Source organism: Falco cherrug, chromosome 14 (genome assembly GCF_023634085.1).
Source record: "Falco cherrug isolate bFalChe1 chromosome 14, bFalChe1.pri, whole genome shotgun sequence".
NCBI lineage: Eukaryota > Metazoa > Chordata > Aves > Falconiformes > Falconidae > Falco > Falco cherrug.
The window spans coordinates 20,544,405-20,567,351 of NC_073710.1; the positions used below are offsets into that span (position 1 = coordinate 20,544,405).

At 39.2% G+C, this 22,947-nt stretch overlaps 1 protein-coding gene across 1 annotated transcript in view; it reads right to left on the reverse strand.

The window, feature by feature from the left end:
• ZCCHC14 (zinc finger CCHC-type containing 14) overlaps positions 1-22,947 on the reverse strand; it is a 56,581-nt gene that overhangs the window by 13,157 nt on the left and 20,477 nt on the right. The window contains exons 3-5 of the mRNA XM_005432287.4: positions 4,771-4,844; positions 1,887-1,958; positions 1,565-1,674 (exon numbers count right to left, since the gene is read on the reverse strand). Coding sequence (XP_005432344.2) covers positions 1,565-1,674; positions 1,887-1,958; positions 4,771-4,844 — 256 coding nt within the window. The remainder of the gene's footprint in view (positions 1-1,564; positions 1,675-1,886; positions 1,959-4,770; positions 4,845-22,947) is intronic.

Consider the following 22,947-nt stretch of genomic DNA (forward strand, 5'->3'; position numbering starts at 1 on the left):
TTGAGATAAACAGCAGATGCAGAGTCTGGCAGCGTAGGGAAAAGGGCTGTAAAACTTATGTCACATTTTCCTGGGATTGCTGTGCCTCTTTTTTGGGGAGAAAATGGCAATCTCCTAAAACTTTGCAACGTATGAAGTGTGTTCTATCAACATGACTAAACTTTTCGTTGTCATGCAAACTCGACTGCCTTTTGCCAAATCTTCTGTAGAATTGAAAACATACAGAAAGTTGTTTTTAAAAAAAAAAAAGCATTTTGACCATAGCTTTGTCATTTTTAAAAAGTCTTTTGAGTAAAAATAATTCAAGTATACACACACACAAATGTGCTTTCCACCTTGAAAAATCACAGTTCATTTCTGATTTTTTCAAATACGCAGGACTTAACAGAACAGCTTCTTTCTCTGCTCCAAAGATACAGCCGTTGCTGTGTAAATGCAGATTGCTGCTCTATTAACCTAGATTTGTAGAGACTGTTGCTAGCTAAACAGCAGCCGCAGCAACATGCATTCCCTCGTACCCTCCCTAATTCTCATCAATAGGCTGTGATCCTCAAAGCACAGACGGGACCGTTTGAAATGTTAACGCTGTTTGCCACGAAAAAGAATCTAGGCAGGCACCTGCTGGCTCTGACTGTGGAAAAACAATATCCACCAGGGCTCCGCCAGTGGTCTGTCTTGACTTAGGGAAAATAGGTGCTTAGCTAAAGCTCTAACAAAAGTTAATTAGTATTTTAAAATGTCATTTAATATTTTGCATAGATATAGAGAGCAGCAGCTGAAAATAAAATTTAAATTTTATTTAAATTGAGTAATTTTCCTAGCAGAACTTTCCTAGAAATTTTTCCTCAAATTTTCCTAGCAGAACTATTTCAGTATTTAGAAAGAGAGAACTGGTATGACCTGCCACAGACAACGATTTTTAAAATGGTGTTTTAGATTAGATAATGGCCAGGTGATTTATGATAATGTGAGGAGGTACTACCTAGGGCTTCAAAAATTTCTTGGCTGTTAATAGCTTCCAAAAATGTAATGGCTATAATATATACCTACCTACCTTTTTCAAATTAAAGTAAAATAAACACTACAACACCCTAAAACAACTGAGACAATAAAAAACTCAGTGAAAGGGTAGAGGCGGAAAAAATATCCCCACAACTCATCCCTCAATACAGAAGGATGACAATTCAGGCAACTATTTTTTCCTGAGTTCTGGTGGTTTTTATAAAGCAGTTTTGACTATTTTTTGAGCGCAAACCAAGCTTCTGCAAAGCCAATGATCCTCTATTTGTTTTTAACAAGGAATGAGGAAATGTCAGTTCTCCAGAAAGCTTAATACAGAATATTATTACCATCTGTATTTCTGAAGAAAGAATTCCTGAAAAATTCTTATGCACTGGAATTAGTAGAACATCAAGAAATAATTCTTAGGATCAGGCTCTAATTTCTTGAAAGTAATTTAGAATATGAACATAATATTTCTATGCCCTGTTTTTTTCTTCCACTCGGTGAAAAAAAGCCAAGTGTCGAGATGAAAAAAACCACCACCACCACAAATCCAGCATACCTAAGGTCCGATTCCAGGTCCATGTGGTTCCGTTCTAGGTAAAACGAATCTGGACCAGCTAGGCAAGGAATGAACTTCTCCAAGTTTTCTTCTGGATACAGCTGAGATAGCTAAAGGTAGAGGGTATTGTAAGTAATAAGTGAAAGGAAGGCTTATTATTCTTATGAGACTCAAGGCACAGCAATTTCTAAGTCAGGTATTTCATGAAATTCAATCCAACTGTATTATCTCGGTACCTTTTTTTTTTAATGTCATTGAACAAAATCACACACAGGGACAAAACATGTCTCCGTTTTAAGAATATTTTTCATATCGCCTTTACCTTTGAAATAAATTCAGTCACTTCAGTGGAAGATTTGGTTACCAGCGTTACTGAAGAATCAGACCACAGGACCTTAAGAAGTAAAAAGTATTCCATTTAGTAACTAATAGTTAGGGCCTTCAGTGTGATTCCAAAAGATCAAAACAGGTACCACACGTCCCCCCCAGACTGCAAGGAAGTTTGTAATGGGTGACATCAATAACGAGAAACTTTTTTTGTGCACAAGTAACTATTACTCAGTCCTCCCTCACTGCCTGATTCTCGCTGTTATTATACTTAAGAACTACTCTGAATGCTTAAAAAAGCACTTCATAGTTTACACAGCCATTGCATGCTGCAGACATCCAGTATTAAGCAACAGACTACTAAGTAATGGAAATTTTTTTTCTTATTATTGTTAAAGAAAACAGCTGGTTTGTACAATCTGATGTACAATATGAACAAGTCACCGCAGCACAACAGTGCCTATTTATAATTAATCAACTCCATACGCCATGCAAACTTGAAGATGGCAGCAAATCACCCCACTGCAAAAAAAGAGGCGAAACCTTATAGAAATGAAACCTGCAGTTACTGCTCTAGCTACGTTCTTTAGACACCATCTTGGATATGCCCCAGAAAAAGAAAATAGTTCGCTATCTCTTCCCATACACATTAAGTCATTACATTCTTAAATACAGAGGCATTTATTGCTTGGTAGATGATTAGCTTAACTGAGCCAAAAGTCAGGATTTCTTGGCACGAAGAGTATCAGCCTGAGACTGGCCAACGGTAAGTCCCTTCAGACTTAAGATATCTATTGGAGGCGTTTGGAAGGCATATGGATCTTCAGCAGTTCCATAGGGGAAGAAGCTGGGTCTGCGTGTTTAAGAATCAGGAGACCATCTTCTCACATGACACTAGGTTTCAATGACAACTGAAAACATACACAGTTTTTCCAGCCATCAAAATGCTGCCAAAAAGACTGGTGAGAGGAGAGTATTTCAAAATATATTACATAATGGAGGAATTTCCTCTCTGCAGAGCCGTTACACAAAAAGTAAGGGGAAAAAAAAGAAAAGAAGAAAGAAAACTGGAGCAGTTTCTGCTTTTACAAAGCCTGTGGGGTTTTTGTTTGTGGTTTTTTTTTTTTTAAAAAGTTTGTGATAAACGCTTTTTTTAGATTCATGAAAAATTTCAGAAGATAGAGGAGACATTTCTCTTTCTTTCTAGTTTTGTAATAACCCGACATTTGTTACGACTTACGTTTTGTTAACTTGTTGTAATTTTCAATACTTATAAAACAATACCGTGAACCATAAATGCAGGGAACAATAGCATTGCAAAGCAATGCTGTAAAACACTAAACTGCTCTATCTATTGACTTTCTATTCCCAAGCTACTAAACAAAACATTTAATAGTTGGGTTTCTAACCCAGCAAACAGCAATTTATTAGTTCAGCTAAACTATGGACTGTTCTTTCAGTTACAAGCTGTCAAGTGGAATACTGGTAAAAGTAATTTCTGGTATTTATAGAAAAAATTTGTAATAGGAAAAGATGTTTCACAAGCCATTAATATGTAACTGGAGTCCAGACAACTGCATACTTCATAAAGATTTTTAAAACCCCTTGAAAAAATCCTTTCTAATATTGATGACATTTGGAATAATCATGGGATTCAGAAAATTCAGAACATTATCCATGAATCAAGTCACTCAGAGGTTAACGTTATCAACATCGCAAGAAGATGCTGAACTGATGCTCTATCTTCAGCGGCAGTTTTAAGGAGTAACTTTTTCTTTTTGGTAAAAGTTGTAGATAATTGTAATTCTACTGTCCATTTTCTTTCAGGTTCTCCTTTTCTCACCAACTGTTTGGCTCCGCTGCCTCATTAAGCAAACCAAAGACATTTTCTGGGCTTTGCATTCTAAATTTTGGAATATGTCGTTCCAACTAGATGGGAAAAAAGCAGTTTGTCATTCTTTCTCGCCAGCACCCAGAATCCAGTCTCCGCTATTAACACAAGGTTTCACAGAATGAAGTCATTCCTCCACAGAACTTCTGAGACAAATCTGAACCTCCAAAAGTTGCATAAAAACGGGGGGGAAGCCACTTCTCCTAGCAGCTTGTGGTTAACCACTCTCATTCCAAAGAAACTATTCTCACTTCCAGTTTGAATTAGTCTGGCTTCAATTTTCAGACGACGGTTCCTGTTATGTTATGCCTTTTTCTGCTACATTAATGCCCCCTTCACCATAAAATATTTTCTTCCCTTTGAAGGCACGGTCAGATGATACTGAAAACTATCTTTCCGTCAAGTTCTTTAAGACTTTCACTACCTGGCATTTTCCTCAAGCCTTGAATAATTTCCATTGCTATTTTCTGTACTCTTCAATACCCCTTTTACAACCAGTAATGCCTGAACCACGTGCCACAGCCTCACACTCCCCTCAATGCGGACTGCAAAGATGAATGACCATCCTACCTCTTTGTCCATGCGTGCAGCAGCGCCCTAAGAGTCTAAATTCTCATTTGTCCAGATTAAGATTTAAATTCTTTCTAGCTTCTGCATTCCAGCACTTAGATAACCATTCTGTAAGCGTGGCATGATATTTTCCCCTGAATACATACTTTGCCACAACCTGCTGCATTAGAGTGACTATTTTTTTTCCTGTGTCCTACTTACCACACAGTCTCTGCATCACCCACAAATATTCATCAACAGCCATTTATGACTACTTCCAAATAACTGATTAAAAAACATGACTACCATTATCCCAAAGAAGCTCCACTAAATCTGTTTCTGGGATCTAACAACGAAGTTTGAGAATTTAACTCCTCCTGAAGTATTATCCTCCTTTTTTTTCCCAGTAAAAAAACCCAACACAATCGCCAAAACTTACCTCAAAGGAATATTCAACATTTCTTTCATTCTTCTTGTGTGCCAGTCCCTTTAATTCCACTTTTTCAACACTCACTATGAAAAAGCAAAGAGATTAGATGAATGAGGGGGATATTCTTAAATGCATGCGAAAGCAACGACTCTGGTAGTGCCGGCACTTGCTTTGAGGACATCCGACAACTTGCAGCGATGCTTCAGGTGCACAGCTCGGGCTCGCCTCACTCAGCAGACAGGAAGGTTGACACCACCGCTCTGTGAGGCTTTCAGTTCTAGCCTTAGCAAGGCTTTGTTTCAACCAGTACTCATGCAACACGCTAAGTGCAAAGCTCTTTATTTCCTCACAGCCTTATCATACCACTCATTGGTGTAATAACAGAATGCTACACAAACATGTACAGATTTATCTTAATAACATCAAGTAGCGAATACCATCCCTCCGAGGGAAAACTGATGCATAGAGAAACGAAGACAGGCAAAAGTCTCCATGTTTTCAGGGGCTGATTTTGCAAGGAGTTTAGTGTGTTTTTATTACTGTGTTGACATCACGACTCCTCCTTGACTGCAGTTTCCTGGAAAATGTCAGCCTCAATTACTGCAATTGGAATAAGTTCTAAGTAAAAACAGGATCTTACTGTGGAAAGGGTTGAGTAACGGTACAGGTCACTGCTTCCATCTCTACATACGATATGCAGCCTTTGAAGACACGACCTCACACATCAGATATTTGATATGCTCAATTCTTGGAGACTCTCATTTCCCAATACACACAGATCAGAAATTCCATCATGCTAAACTTTATTAAGATCACTGATTTTCTATTTCTCTTGCAAATTTCTCCTACCTCCTACTGCATGCGTGGAGGAACACAGACAGATTTTTTTCTTATAAAGAGCCAGTTTACACTGGCTTAAAAATTCCAAAGCAATTATACTAAGCCAAAGTCACTAGAATTTTACCTCCAAGCAATGGGTGCTTGTAGGGACGAATGCTGTGTATGTTGTGGTTTCACCTTGCAGTTGCAAGAAGCCAAACCCAAAGCCCTACCATTCCATTTCTGGGGAACCTCCATTTCCAAGCTGTTTACCTGCTTTCAAGACTGAACACAGTACTACATGTAGGACTCAAACCTATGTTTATCACATACAACTTCCTCATAACGTAACTGCATGACAGAACAGTTGCAGTGCAAAAGTCACAGCAACAACATTACTAAAGGCAACCTGTTTCATCAGCCTCTCACCTCCCTGCTCCCCACAGCCAGACTTCAGCCAAAGCCACCCTATCGCCTGCCTGGAGCTTGATCTTCCTCTAGCTTAAACAATCATAACCTACAGTCTTTATCATGACCATTTAAAAATTTTTGTTGTGTCCTGTTCGTTTAAAAATGTTACAGTTTGGGTCTTGGCTGTTTAAGGACCTCCTCTTTGAGTCTTACTTCCTTGCAGTCAAAATTTTTAAAACAGGCATGTTTTAAATAGATCTACAGATGTTCATGCCTGTCTTTAAAATACAGAACTAACGTTCCTTTTATGATCATCTCAACCGTTCCTTCTCCATGTAATTCCCAATTACAATAACATAAATCCCTGAGCTTATGAATAATGTCAATTTGTTATTCACTACTTTCTCCTGCGTATTCTGATTTTGTAGAGACTTGCTCCTCTTAACATTTTTCAGTGGATTCCTCTCACGCTCCTAAAGTGATTTTACAGTACTACCACACTGTTACACCGCATGCTGAGCGCCACAGGAATGAATCTCCTGCACGCCAGATAGTGATGAGCTATCTAGACAGTACGTAGTGGCATGAAGATTTAAACATACACATAGTTCAGAGGTTTTCTTGCCATTTTAAGAAAAATCTACCTCAGTACACTTACTTTAGAGAATTCAGGGCACCCTTAATTGTGATCACAGTTCAGATTTACTGAATATTGATTGGAATTACATGTATTTCAGAATTAGAAAGAACTTGTAAAGCGGATACTGAGAGGGGGTATCACCATACTGTTGGTGAAACAGCTGAAGGATGAGCAAATAACTTGTAGAAAGCCTAGCGTCAACTGCTGCAACATCTGTTTTGGGAGTAGGACAAAGCAAGCCAGAAAGACGTAGCAAGTGTTACTTAACATTTGTCATTTGCAACAAATCCAGCATCACTTTACCACAACTGTTCTTATCTTGGCATTTCTACCATCTTGTCTATCAATTCATTATTCCTCTAAGTAATCCAAGCAAAATAGTATTACCTTTCCACATAAAATAAAGCTATTTCTGTTCCACTATGTGGGTTAATAATAAACTTTAAATCACCTTGTGGATTTTGTTGTGCTGACAGCTACATGACCTTTTCGTGCTAAAGTTCTGGTCTGAATTTATCCAGTTAATATAATCTGCTGCAGTGGATTTATCCTCTGGAAAATGATTGCAATTAGCAAAGTGAACCATTAGGTAGATATTTCCGCACTGACTGCAAAGATCCTAAACTGAATCTTGTAAGATTAGGTGTGTTCCAGAGCATGAAATACAGTTCATCATGCAGCAGCAATATGCTTCTAGGGACAATCGACTCAGTAATTTCTAATGTTATACAAAGTACTCCACTAATTTTCTCCCAACTAGGTAACACTGTAAAAAATATCATCCGTCTAAAATAAATTAAAATTCTTGTTTAATTTGTTGAGTTCTGTGCTTTTGTTATGTGACCTCTCACATACTCTTCATATTATTTAGCTTGTGGTTGGTTTTATTAAAATAGCCTTCCTAAACCTACCATGAAAGCTTAACTTTATTCAGAGCAATCGTCACACAAAACTCAGGAAGACTAAGGTGCCATCTGCCAAGCAGAAGTGAGTGGATACTAAATTAGCTGTCTAACAAATTATTAAAAAAATTAAAAAATTAATTTCTACTGTATTTACTCTGAAAGCATGGGAAATTGCTCACAGCTGACTCTACCCGGTATCACTATAAATGATTCCATGACCAGAAAAACCTTTGTACCAAGTTAAGGACACATGATACTGTTGTCTTTTCAGGATGCTGAATTCAGCAGAACTCAAGCTTCCCAACCCAGGGGATAAAAAAAAAAAAAAAAATAAAAAAAATTTTAATGTTTCCAATTCGGGAGATAGCCAGAGCAAGTAAATTTGCACTACTTTAAATCTGAGCTTTAGGTCTGGAACTAATCAATGGGAACTCATCCACAAGTGGTCCAGCTATGCTCTCCATGTTAGGCTCTGTCGCTGTGCACGGGGCAGGAACCCACCAGGGCAGCTTGGCAGGGCATCGGGCATGGTACCAGATCTCAGAGACATACCTTTCGGTCTGCTCCTCTCTCCCAGCGCTTCCCTGTAAATGATCCAAGGAAAGTGCTTCTGTGTGCATGCATACATGCCTCCCTCGCTGCTGGGCTTTCTAAGCTGCATTGGCATTGGGGCACAGAAGGCTTTTAGTCATGGAGATCTATCCAGAATTATCTGGGAAGTTAAGGCAGGCAAGTGAAACAGTTGGATGAGATCACAAGTGACATACAAGAGGGGCAGAGAAATACAAAGGAGGTTTGTAGAACTTCAGTGCTGTAGGAGAGACCCCCATCGAGGCTGTGGCACCCTCTCTGTTACAAGTGTCTTGTGGCATTGTTCAGAAAAGGCCAGAGTACAGGGCTGGATCCACACCACCCCAAGCATGCATTCACAGGTCCCAGGAATCAGTTTTTTCAATAGCTGAACCTTTGCCTTTTGCCAAACTCCACTTTGAAAGGGCAGCAGACTAGAAAAACATCTTCATTCACTCACAGAGATTTTCTGTAATCAAATTTCCTAAGTTGTAGGGCTTTTTTATTACTTTATTTGCTGCTTTCTGTTAAAGACAAAAGAAAAGCATTCTTCGTGTAGTTTTCGATTGTACATAGAATTGTACCAGCTATGGAAGCTTGCCTTTGAAATGCTACAGCACAGAGGCAGTCAGAAATCACACCATTAGAGGAACTAGAGTCGTCTTTTCTCCTTTTCACATAATGCTTCCTCCACGGGTAAACAGGTATCCAGGTAAAACAGATCCAGTAAGCCTGAAGACATTTTATTCTGTTTTCCTATTTTAGCCTGGGGTTTCTATCCATTTGGCTGATATTAGTGCATTTGTTATCTGACCAGCTGAGTGTTTCTGTGAAGGCACAGACAATTCCTTCCCTCTCCTCGCAACCAGGTATTAAACCCTCTGGCTTTCTTGATGCCAGCCACTGACCAGCCTCTCCCTCTGAAAAAGCAGGATCTTGGATGCCCTCCTCCTCCCAGAAATGGCAGCAGCTAACGTGAAAGACCAATTCAAATGATTTAGAATGAGCCACTCCTGACAGATCAAGGTCAGGACAAAACATGCAGTGGATGTGGGCAAGAGCTGAAAATACATCATTTTTGGAAACCACCTTAATATCCCATTGTAGGTTGTGGTTCTTGTAACTCCCCTTTTTCAACTTCTGGATCCAGCCACTGTTAACCAGTAAAAGGACTAGATAGATCAATGTCTCAAGTCCACACAGACTTTTTGTGTTCCTCCTGAAAAAGTAAAAAAAAAAATCAAGATAATCACAAGTGTTGATTGAAGGCTGGCCCTTTTTCAAACTATCCAGTATTTCAGCACTAACACCAGCGCTCTACCATTTAATAAAACACCTAGTCCATCCTTCACCAGTTTTACTGTGCATATCAGTATATTTATCAGTATGCTTTCCCTTTGATTTCATGAATATCTTTATACAGTGTATTTTTTTAGCAGCTTTCTATACCAAAAGAAAACATACATGACAGTCTAGAGCTTTTTTTTTTTTCTACACTAGATAAAAACTACAGATAAGACTGCAAGCTAGGAGCACATCACTAGAGCTGAGCAATTGGGTTAAAGTGAATGACATTGAAACTACCAGGAAGAATTTACCACACAGCCTGAAAGAGTAATTTCTACTCCATACCTAGCTAGTAATTTTCCTTTTTTATTAAATTGCTGCACGTAGGTTCAGCTTATGTGGCCTGTAGCACAGAAATACTAGTCTCCAGCATTCAGGTGGTAAAATTTGAGTGTCGTGAAACTGGGCTGAACCTGTGCAGCTCTTGAGACACAGTATTTGACAACAAAGCAGAAATGCTATGATTTCTTTTTAAGCAGGAAAAAAAATACTATGTAAAGTCCTATTTAGTTTGTAAATATCCTATGTAGTTTGTGCTATACAGGAGGCCATTGCTCTTCTGTACAGCTCTTTTTGATGCTTCTGGATTTACAGATTTATTAATTTTAATTCAAAGTTGTGCCTTCATGGAAGCAAGCATTCAAACACAAACACAGCATTTGAATTTTTGCTGAAAAGGTCTACCTCACAAAAAGGGAACTAATAAAATACTTTCCACATCCTTGTTTACACAGAAGTGGTAACCAAAAATGCAACACCAAGACTTTCACATGCCACCTCCTCCTGCTTTTCTAGAAGAAATACTTCAAAAGCAGCATTACTCAATTACTGTCGTCCATTAGACATTGGAAGGTAATCCCAAGTGACCGCACTGAAACTGGAAACAAAAACCCACAAAGTCTCCCCCTTCAACCCTCAAACCCACCATTATTTATATTCCCATACATACAGGCAAGAGAGGGAAACCAGAAGAAATAGTTTATTTGCTAGTTTCAAAGCACATTCATGGCAATGCAGCACATGAAATTAAAGGGGTTGTTTTGTTGGTTTTTCTGTTTATTATTTTTTTTTTTAAACAAAAAGATCAACTGATCAATTGAATTGGAGCTGAGAAACTGCTTACAAGTATCATCAGCTTAAGAGGGTTTTTTGCCTGTTTTTCAGACAGCTTCCTACTTTCACATTCCTGATGTTTTTAAAAGCTTTTTTTCCCTAGCCTATGATGGAGAATGAAAAAAATCCCCAACCCTGAGATACACTCTTCTCAGCAGCAAATACATAACTTCTGCCACAAACATGCAAAACTAAGTTTTCTCATCAACTAAATTCATTTTCTTTCCATAGCCTCCTACTTCTCAAAACTTCAGCTGGAATACTGGAGGCCTGAATAAAACTTGCAGAATCAAATATTAGCTTTTCAAAGCACATACAGAAACGGTTGGCCAGAGTCTGCAAGAGGAGCAGATTAGTGAGAACTGAGATCTAAATAACTCTGATATTGATCAGCATCTTCCAGGCTGCTGAGAACCTGGGTGTTAATGCTGTGTCCCAAGACCTAAAAATCAGGTCAGTCTCACATTTGTTTACTAAAACTCTTTTCAACAAATCAGCAAATGACGATATTAGCTTGTAATAGTTTTGTCATTAAAGCCAAGAAAGAGCTGGCACCGTCAATCTGTCCCCCGAGACTTCTTCAGAGGACGATTTCACTAGAGGAGTATCCCTGACACCTCACTCTGAGCTTTCAAACTTGGACCCAGCAGGTTCTGAACCACTAAATAATAAGAGGATGACACTGAAACCACTGAACTTGAACTCTGCCCTATTCAACAGCTAGCAAAAGCACATCTTTGATTGTTTCATGACATGTTAACTCACACAAACTATTCCTTTTAAGAGATACCCAATCTGCATTCAAAGTATTGATGGGCCACAGTCCAAATAATGGAGTAACAGGAGAATGGGAGATGCCCCTCTGGTATGTAACGTTCACTCTTACAGAAACTGTGCTTCTGGGGAAGGGAAATAACGTGAAAAGGCAGGATATACAATATATTCTTAAAATGTGACTGTGTCAAATGAAAGAGTATCAGGTAAATTTAACTTAAGTGCTAAGTGTGTATCAGCTGTGAGCTTATCTATAGCTGTTCGGGGGGGGGTGGGAAATGCTTCTGCTCAAGAGCATCGAGAATTGCGTTGGAATATCTCCTTAAAAGTGAGGGAAAACAGGTAAGGAAGCAAGTGTTTCTTTTTGAAATTGATCTTATTTTACTACTTCTAAAAAAGTCAAATATAGGAAAGAATGCCGCAATTCTCTCTACAGTTCACTACACTGAGTTGTCATCTAACAATGACCTTCCATTATTGTAATAGTAGTGAAGAGAAATGACATCTCATTCTCAGAGCTCTCCAGACACAGCAGGGTAATTTATTAAGATATTAACCTGCTTCCACATAATACAGTGGTTATGGATTGAGAAAACATCGTGCGAAGAGGTGTAACTGGGACAGTTAAGTGATCCAAAACCCTCTGTGCAAATATAAAGCTGCTGCCTGCTAAGAAATATTGAAGTTGTACCATAAGTTACACACATTTACCTCCCCCTCCCAAAAGAGGGCAGAAAAGTTGCGGTTGATATGAAAGCACAGCAGAATCTTTGCTTATCTACATACCGGGTACCTTCAAAATACCCCGTGAAGCCTGAGCCATCCAGGAAACCAAAGGCTGTGTTCCCAGGAGAAGACTACTACGTCTACCGTATCTCTGAAACTTAGCAATGACCACAGCAATACAAAAATCATTGAAATACTCTTGAAAAGAAGCCACACTCACTTGAGATTCCAAATGGAGCAGTCATTTTCTGATTACCAAATTATTTAAACCAAGTATCCCGCAGGAACTAATTCTGCCTGGCTAACACTAATTCAGGCGACAGAACTAATTACCGTCACATCCTTCATTTAGAAAAACAAAGTAGGGAAAATTTAGCAGAGGACAAAAAGAGGCCCCTACTTCTCGCCCATCCCTGTGACTGAAGCTGATGAAGCAGCGCCTGTCATAGCACATGACCCAAGGACTACCGGTTAGCAGATATTGAGCACGTCGTATCACTTGCTGCTCACTGCATTTCCACTTTTTGGCCTTTACTTCTCTTAAGGTTAAGAGTTTGTGGTTCCTTAAAAGTCAATGTGAAGCTCATCTTCTCTTCGTAAGACAAATGGTTTTGCGTAGAAAAAGGGAGAAACAAACATCGAATTTAAGGTATGTTGGACTTGTTAGGACCCAGTTCAGCCTCGCAACAGGGTCGACCGTCCAGTTTTTTGCTGATATCTCTTCAGATTGGAAGTAGAAGAGCAGACAGCAGCTTTTCCATGGTGTCTGCTTAAAAGGAAGGTACAGCTAGGGAAAAACACGTCACCAAGCAGAATAGTTTTAGCAAGAAGTCTTCTGGCTGGCTGTTGCCTCTACAAAAAACACACAGGAAGATGCTCGAAATCAAAGCTTCATAGACATAGCGAAAAAACTCCGTTAACAGCAACATTAACAGAAGAAACTCTTATAGCTGTCATTTTTCTTTGTAAGGAATAAGGGTTCTTCCAGTTTAGAGAATATTTAAGGTCAAAACCAACACATACTTACAACATGAATTTAAGTTACAAGTTAATCCTACTTTTATTTTTTAAAAAGGCTGAGGACTACAAACTGCAGTATTCCACAGGAAGTAATTACACAGTTTTTTTAAAAAAGCAAGGACATTAGCTTACTTTTGGCACGATATAGGAAGCAATAACATGCTGGGATTGTATCACTCGCCCCCAATCAAACCAGTAGTTTTCATGTTCCTGCTACTTCCTCAGTTTGGCTTATTTAACTTGCCAACTAAGTGACCTTCTTCTGTTTCTCCAAAAAAAGGCAGATACTAAAAAAACATCTGTGTATCTTAGCTTTTAAGATTTTTAATTGAATTCATACATTGTTTTGAGTAACGCTGAATGATACTGTCAGCACTTTAGCCAACCATAAAAGCCAATCAACCTAAAGAAAGGTTTTGCAACTTCATTGAATTCAAAAGCTTAAATAAAAACAAAACGCTGTCTGCACTAAAGGCTGGAGAAGACTCCCATCTGGACAGGAAAATCTAAACCCCAGAAGAATCAGTCAGCTGCTTTCAAAATCAAGACACAGCTTCAAACGCTAATTTGAAGGTTTTTCTTACCAAATACTTCAGGCCAAGAGTACCAACTTTTTTGCAGTACTACTGCTGAACTGCCTGCCGTTGCCACTGAATAGACAACTGCCTTACAAGTTGCCTTTTTTCTTTTCCGATGCCAGAAAAAGCTTATACAGAATAAATTATCCAGAAAAGCCTGCTGTATTGGACATATTTGTGTAACAGCTCCAGTGCCTTACTAAATCTGAGCACCAACACATGTCACTAAACAGGTGCTGTGCCTTGAAACATATACTTACCAGGATATGCTGTTGAAATATATATAATAATGCTCTGGGCAGAAAGAGAGCCATGATACAGAGCCAAAAAGGCTGCGTGAGTTTGACATTAGGTAGGGACAACTGAGCAACAGGTAAAACATTCCTTAATTCAAGTTGCTCTAATCAAGTGAAGAGGTCTCTCTCAGCATCAGGCAGAACACATCCAAAAAGGAATCCTCAACTATGCTTTTAATACCACGGAAACACTTGGACATTTTCAAGCACAATTTTAGGTAAACACATGCAACGCTGAAGGCTTAAAAGTATCCTACAATAAATTCAGAGACTAGTCAGAGTGGGTAAGATCCAAGCACGTGCTCGCATTTTGCTGCTCGGGGCTGTGGGACTGATGTGTTTTTAAATGGCTTCAGTTTTTAATCTGTAAAATATATTTACTGCCTAATTCCCCAGGCTGGCTAGTTCTACATGTCACTGCAGCTAATTAACTATTTTCATACAACTGAGAAAAGCATGTGTAAGTTATGAAGGCAGCTGTGTACTCAATTTGCTTAGAGATTCAGCCCAATGACTCATCTTCCTTCTCCGATGTAAGTAGAGTAGACTTCTCAGGGGAACGGGCAGCTCATTTTGAGAAGTACTCCTGCAAAAGTGACCATAAGCCCAAATACTCAGTTTGAAGGCAGCTTCAGTAACCACTAACATACACTCTTGTTTAGGCAATTAAAATAAGCAGGCTACCCATATCTTATTACACAGCTCATGCTAGTAAAAATATCTCCGCAATCAGGAGACATGTTCAACTTCGTATATAAATACTTACTGGGTAAGTAACATGCAGTTGTATATTTAGTCTAGTTCTATCTGATGAAGTGATTATTTTATTTACTGTTCTTAGATCACTTTTCAACAAAACATTGGCTTTGTTTCTTATTTTTAAGAAAAGGTCAGCTCATCCTAGAGAGGTCTTATGCTTCCCTAGAAAGGATTTTCTCTGGCACATAATTCACCGAACCCCTGCAAACCCAAGGCGAGCCAGATTATTAGTTCTAATCCGAACGCTATATTCGCCCACAAAACTAAAAATGCAAAGTCAGTTTGCCACAAAAAACACTCTTGGCAGTGTAGGCCCTCTCCCTATCACAGTTTTTGTGCTCCAGTGTATCAAACCCCAGAAAACCCAGGCTTCGCTACATCCCAAACATCACCAGAGGAAACAAACCCAATTCTACTGAAGCCTTTGAAGTTTGTACGTCTGCATGGAACACTTACCCTGAGCTTAGAATACAAACCTTGCCAATGCATCCTGAAAGGAAACTAGAGCAGGGAAGTGTGACACATTCAGGTAGTCACCACAGCTGGGAATCTGAGCTGGCATCTGCTTAGAAGTTTTAAGCAATGTCCTAAATACAGATGGACAAATCCAGCCTCACACCAACACACCAGACCCACCACTGAAATAATGCAACATGCCACCTTTGAGCACAGTTTGAACAATGAGCCACCTCTTTTGGAGGGATGAGGAAAATGAGAACTGAGTTAAGGTTGCCTACTACCCATTAGTTCTTTGTTACGTAAGATTTTATTCATTTAAGTCTTCTAGATGCCACTTATATAGTAAGAGCCAGTCCCCACTTCATAAAAACAATTACACTTGTAATTAAACACAATTGCATCCAGTGAGGATTTGCCCAGCAACACTTTAAGCTTAAAAGTCACCTTGTCAGGACCTGACCACTACATGTACATCTGTATTAATTATGCATATTATACAAACATGTTGATATAATTTTTTTTCTACAGCACAGTCAAATACAGATTGTGGGCTGCAGCATGTAACCATATATCGGCATGGATGGACCCGTGTCAGTGAGATGATAACACAGCAGCTGCTCAGCCAGCATGCCCTGGCTTGAAGGGCAATCTGGCGATAAAACACCAGAGTGCTGGGATCAGATGGCCGGCTGCTCCAACCTTGGCCGAAGGATTTCTTCACCTACCTACAGGAGTTAAAAGAGTTTCCAACTCCAAAGCAAAAATACAGTGGAAACACACATTGCACACTCAAAGGCACATGAACACACACAGCCAGATGTATTTGAAAGACAGCTACTCCAGACCAGCATAGTTTAATGCTCAAGTAAGTATGCACGTGCTGTTTTCTGCATTTTTGAGAACAGTATCAGCATCTTGAAACTCATGACTCAGGCTGCCACAACAAGCAAGCATGAGCAGCAAGTCATTTCGTACCAGCTTCAATTTTTTTCCCCCTAAAGGATTATAGCATGAAAACCTTGTTAACAATGAAAAAATATTCTGTTAACATACTACATAAAAACACCAGAATAAGGGACTAATCTAGAATAGGCAAAACCTTGAGTACATACAGTCTTGCCAAGAGCCACAAATGCATTCAAGTGCTCAGTTCAGTGAGAAACAAATATCCTTCTGCATAACCACTTCGGTGAGGTTCTCCTTTTGTTGGAAGTTATGTCCTTGTACATTTTCAGGTCGCTGGTCTCAGGCTTTAATATTCTTGCTCCCTTTTATACTTTTGTATAAATCACAGCTCCTTCATTCTGGATCCCAGACAAGATCTGACCAGTAACTCAAAGAGGCAGAATAAAGTTCTAGTTCAGCATTTAAGCTTATTTTGAGATACTACAGAACTATTAGACAACTGTTTCTCTAACACATCTATGAAGCAAATACAAGAGGGAAGAGAGGACGAAAGTAGATTTTTAGTATTTGCCAAGGCAGTTAGAATGCCCAGGAACTGAAGTAAAAAAAAGAACAGAAAACAAAACAAAACCCCATCCACTAAAACCCTCAAAATCTTTGAGGCTTTGAATCTCCACACTCGCCACCACATTCTTCAGCATGTAGTACAGAATGAAACAAAACACACTTCTAGCAAAACTAAAGTTCAAAGCTCTAGCTCCCCACCATCTTTTTCAATAGTAGGGTACCTAGCAAATCCCTGAACTATTTAACAGGGACAGGAAGGAGCACAAACATTGAGCTTCCCAAGCCACTAATATCCATTTCATACATACTGTTTTTGCAAAGTTCACTTGCTACACTCTTCCACAGGACTGTTTCCAAGAAAACAGTCTGAATCCTTTGCGAATGTGGTGGTCCAACTGTATGTCTGCTTGATTGATACACATTGAATAATTCATCCACAGAAGTGGAAAACACAATAGAGATAATCTTCTAAGGCACTGTTGTGTTTTATGCCATTTCCTTTCAGCTGTGTATATTAATGATGTAATTTTAGCAGGGCTACCCCTTTGAGTTACTGTTAAAAATAGCATCTGCACCATACACTGATGAAATGCATCCACTCCAGGCAATGAAGTAATGCAGCACAGCAAGTGCACTGCTTTTTCTTCCAGTGAGATAAAAGAACAACTGAGAAAGAGCAAATGAAACGTTAACTTTTTAGCTTAGCACTTCCGTGCACCTGAAAAACAAAATTTACTTTAATCAAAACCATTGTTTTGCATAATTACAGCCTATGACTTTCCAGCATAAAAGAGCAAGAGAAAATGCCACTAGAAATGAAATCTGACAAAGCACCTTAACAATGCCAAAGCTGACTATTTGTGTCCTCCTCTACTTCTGTGGCGCACAGTAACAGATATACCGTACGGATCAGGGCCACCAGCATCAAATGCTGAAGGAAAGTACAAGATACCCTGCTATATGCAGGTTTGGGGTAGTGCAACCCCCTAAACTCCTCCCAGTTTCCACTATCTGCAATCCCCAAATGAGATTTTATTCTCAATTTCCTTCTTAGCATCAACGCACAAACAACTGTAGATGCTTTCATTACCCATACAGCTGTCAAATCTCTTAATCCAGGTCTCAGTATCTGGCTCTGCTCTGGCATTTTTCAGCCGATGCAGTTGATGAAAACTACTTTAAACCCGCATTAAACAGAAGAATCCAACTTTCTTTAACCAACCCCAAATAAAATGTAATTAATACACAGAATTTCATTGCTTTGACTGTTGTCAGCTTCAGTTTTTCTTCATAATAACCCCAAATATTAATAGCACCATTTTCTTGTTTGGTTATTAGCAAAAGGAGATCTAAAACAGTGAAGGCACGTAGAATTTAAGAAATAGTATCTAACTATTCAAGCAAAACAAAGGGTAGGAACTTGCTTCTGTCTACAGAGTGTTCTGAAGAACATTTGTGACCACCAATTAGAAAAGTCCCAAACATTTTGATATAAACCTGAGGTTTTCTCCTCAGACAGCTCTACAAACATTAAGCCAGCCCTGATGTGAAGCAAGAACTACCCTAGCTGGACGGATATATAAACAAGACTACAGTAAATCACAAGTTGCCATATCTAGAACACAAGAATCGGTAGCTCTTGCACAGTGATCCTCAAAGGACACTAGGCACTAACTCCTTCTGAGTTTGAATGTGCAGTCAAAAAAAATATTAAAAAAAAGAATCACTGTCTTCTGACCTGTGAATCAAGGCTGGCATCAGCTAGCAGTCAAAGTGCAGGAGAATGCCGTTTAAAAAAACATGACCAGTTTCCTCCCCTCTCACTGCACACGTCCTGCAGTTAAGACTCATGAGTTACCATTTCCATTTGCAAAAGGTCTCTTCAACTAGCTATGTATTATTACATTCGTTTTCTTCTTTGCAGTCCATCTGTTCCCTTGTGCCAGATACCAAATGTGAGAAATCATGATCACTTCCATGGAAATAAAGTGTTGTCATTTACTAAATAAGGTCACTTCCAGATTAGAAAGAAGGGAAGCAGAGTAGAGAAGCGTTTGCTGTAGTAGCAGGGGAAGCAAAGAAAATTGCTGGCAAAGTAAACAACTTTTTTTCTGTGACATGTTCTCATCCTTCCTCTCCACCCACCTCCTCATTTTCAAACCAGACCAATATGTCATGTCAGTGATCAGTACTAACAATAACGCATCTCCTCCTGTGACTTACTGCCCTGCTTGAAACCAGAATTTATTGTTTCCAATTGCCAAGAGCACCAATTCCTCTCATGCTATCTCAAGTCCTACAATGACTATATAATCACTATAGTCGGATACTTTCCAAAATTGCCAGCCTCCCATGTTTGCAGAGAAAAAGCCTCAGTGTAAGAATCCTAATGCTGACATCAAAAAAAATCAGGCAAGAAACCTAAGATTTACTTCAAGTTCTCATTAATTTTCAGATCTGGACCTAAAAAATCTGGGAGGGATGACAACATTTCTGACTTGTATATGCAGCTACCTGTAAAAACTCCAGCTACCTATCAATAAAATTATTGTTCTTTAAGCCTATTACCCTCAGGGAGCCACCTTTTGGAGAAAAGGACTAATCTAAATGTAAAGGTATATGAAAATGAAAAACACGCTTTGGAAAATGGGAGATTTAACAATAAACTGACAAGGGAAGGGAAAGAACATCTACCAGCTAACAACTAACCAGCTATGAAAGCTTCTTAAGTATGCCATACATATGAAAATTACCATTTAGTCAGTAGTACACTTGTGACAGTATGTAAAAAAAAAAAAAAAAAAGACTGCAAGGACATTATGGCATTTGAGGAACACATGTGAATCACTCCCATTTTCTTCTTTAAAGCGATTTTTCTTTGTCCAGTTTAGTTTAGGGGAAACATAAGCCTAGATAGGGTAAGCAAGCCATTTATTTTAAACTCTTGTATACCTCTGTTTAACATGGCAATGAAATGGGTTATTTCAAAACAGACATTTCCAGATGTTAAAGGGTGTTAAGTTCTAAAGAGATGCAATGAACAGCTGAACATTTCTGAACATTTCACACATCCCTCGCTCAATCTTCAAGCAGCAGACAAAGAAATGTCCAGTCCCAGTGAGCTATTTGCCATCAGGCTGCAGCAGGAATTGCCAGGAGACAAGATTCAGCAGTTAATGTTCACCCTTGTTTTTTCTTGAAAGTTTCTTCAAGTTTTCTCTTAAGTCCTGCATGACATGTTTTCTATCCTTCAATAAGTGTTGACATTTCAAATTTCCTCTCCCCCCACCCTCGCCTTATAAAGGCTTTTCTGTATAAATGCAGGTTTAAGCATTAGTTCCACCAAGATGTGCATCAGGCAAAGTTTTCACAACTCATTTTATTCTGACTCTGCGACATTTTTTCAGAAGATGTACTGCATTAAGCCATTACCTACAGATTTGAGGAAAAACTGGTTTTGCAGTTTTAATGCAATTTTAATTAAAAAGCTCAAGTTGCTTATGTTGTTTCCATTACTGGCAGAAGGTCATGCTATTGCTTCCATAGCTGTTGAGGTAATGGCTATTAAATTCATCTGCATTAACAACTAATGTGCCATAGCATGCGTTTCCAGCACTTCACAGACATGAAGTAGCAATACAAGAGTTCTCCTGGGAATATACATGCCTAAGTGTTGCCTCCTGTGCTTCAGGAGAGCCATGGAAAAAGGCAAATAGTATTAAATACGAGTTTATCATCCCATGTTAAGACACTGACAACTACACTGTCATTATCCAAGATCCCTGGAAGTGTCCAAGGCCAGGCTGGACTGGGCTTGGAGCAACCTGGGCTAGTGGAAGGTGTCCCTGCCCATGGCAGGGGCTGTGGAACTCGATGGTCTTTAAGGTCCCTTCCAACCCAAACCATCCTATTATATGATTCAGTGATCAGGAATCTGCCTGAGGAATGCATTACAGTGAGATAAACTCCTTGGCATGGCTGAATCTACCAGCACGCTATTCTTAGCATTTTTATTTTTCAGAGTAGCTTGATTCTAATTCATTATAAACGGAACTATCATCCAACTCCCACTAAAGCCAAATTGAACAGGTTTCAGAGTACTCCAGAATCAAGTGCTTCATTGTCAAACCTTACTTCAGCAGAAAGCTGGTCATTTTCTAATGCTTAATAAGAAAATTATATTGCCCGGTACACAAATTCAGAACAAGTCTTTGTAATAATAAATAAAAGCAAGATGAATTAGTAATTAGCAAAATAAAGCCTTATTTCCCATGGACCTATGCTGTATGTCTTTTCTGCAGACTCCAGCCTCATATCCCCTACAACAGACCTATGACAATACTAGTTTCCTTATCTACCACATCTACCTTGAATTTTCTCAACCTTCCCACATATTCCCTAAACATGCACACATAACCAGCTACCTCCCTTCCTTAGGCACAAGTACCACAGCAAGACACCTGCCTCTTGCACACCCATTTACTTCTGCAGAACGCCAGTTCAGTCTTGCATCCCTACAGTGACATGCACAGGACTGTCCTGATCTGGGCAACAATCAGCACGTGTTGCCTCTGGTCCACAAAAAGCTACCACCGTGAGGGGCTGGGCAAACAAAACGGGATAAAGGCCTGAACTGTTCTTACCGCTCCTCTTGATGCAAGCATGAATGAGTCTCTTCTATCCAGACACTACTGTAAATGAAAAACTCCCAAATACCTCTTGCCAAATTCACGTGAATTTCATCAACAGGCTCAAGGTTTAATAAGGTACAGCACGACAGAGCTACCCAAACACAGAGATTCCATCACCTTTATGGAGGGAAGCCAAGGAAGAAGTCCAAACAAGACTCAAGAGAATGGGCCACTCAGCAGCTTCAACAAAATGCCCTTGGGTACATACTTGATATAAACATTATTTTAGGTGAATACATGACAAGGAGGCACCTGGTATATACACAATTAAAACTGCTTATAGGAAATGCCCGAGTTCATATGACAGTCTCTAATACACAAGAGTCGCTGGTAAACATATACAGCATGACTTTCCACTGAAGCCAGCTCCCTGCAGCTCTTGGCCAAGGGGTAGTAGACCTTTTAGTCTTCATGCAAAGTGCCTGTGAACCACAAAGGGCTGCCCTTGGGAAGGAGTCTAGGCCATGAATTACAAATTCAGTAAGGAGCACCTCTAAATACTTGCACAAAAATGTTATGACAATTATTGCATGAGTAGGCAGATCAGAAGTCTACTTTTCATTCAGTCAGACGAATCCTCATGCTGGCTCTCCCCTCCTCTCCCTTTGCATCTTGTCACAGCAATCCCAGATCACTCCTGACAAGTCTTGTTATGTGGAAAGGGAGGTAACGAGGACACCAGAGAAATACAGACTCCAACCTCTAGAGAGTATAAAAGTTAACTTATTAACAGTTAACAACATAAATTTGCCAGAGTCCAGGTGCAGCCTCAGGAGCGTGGAACTCTACTGCCAGCTCTGACACAGCCGAAGGGTGAGCTCTTTAACTTGGCCTCTGGCTTTGGGGACATAAAATGGGCATCTATGCCTGTCTATATAAGGACAATCAGTAAAACTTGTTAGGAAATGCAGTGGGTTTTATTTTATTTTAAAAACTAAAGACTCATGAGTATTGTCTCCATTGCAAAATTAAACCTCCAGCCTTAACTGCACTCCAACTACGTAAGACAAGCTGCTGCATGATTTATGCAACATACAGGCTTCAAGAAATTTCTTAATATACAATAATCTTCTAGCACAGGGGAAAATATGCAACATCAAAACATTATTATTTTTTTTAAGTACACTAATCCTTGGATTTGGTTTCTAGAATTAACTCTAAATACCTGATACTCATAAACCCACTAGTATATTAGAGACAGTAAGCCAGGAATGCAATGCCTTGTGTCTGATCTAGCAATCTCCATTGCTGAAGTTGAGAAGCAGAGTTCTACTACTTCAGAGATAAAATGGACAAAGACATATACAAACAGCTGAAATATTATATACAGTTGGTAGAGGAAGATTTTTCCTGAAGGTTTATCATAGCCTAAATACTTCTTTAAGCCCTACCCTAACAGTAGTTGACCCAATATTGTTGGAGATGATGTATTTACTTAAAAATAGAATAATCCAGCTACACAACTAATGCAGAACAAGGCACTAAAGTCTGGACTCTTAGCCAACAGGATTTCAGAGCTATTCTCCCTCTCTGTTTTCTCCTTGCCTTCAACAGACTGAACAACTGGTGTCAAACATTTCAGGATGAAAAGACTGTTGATTGCCA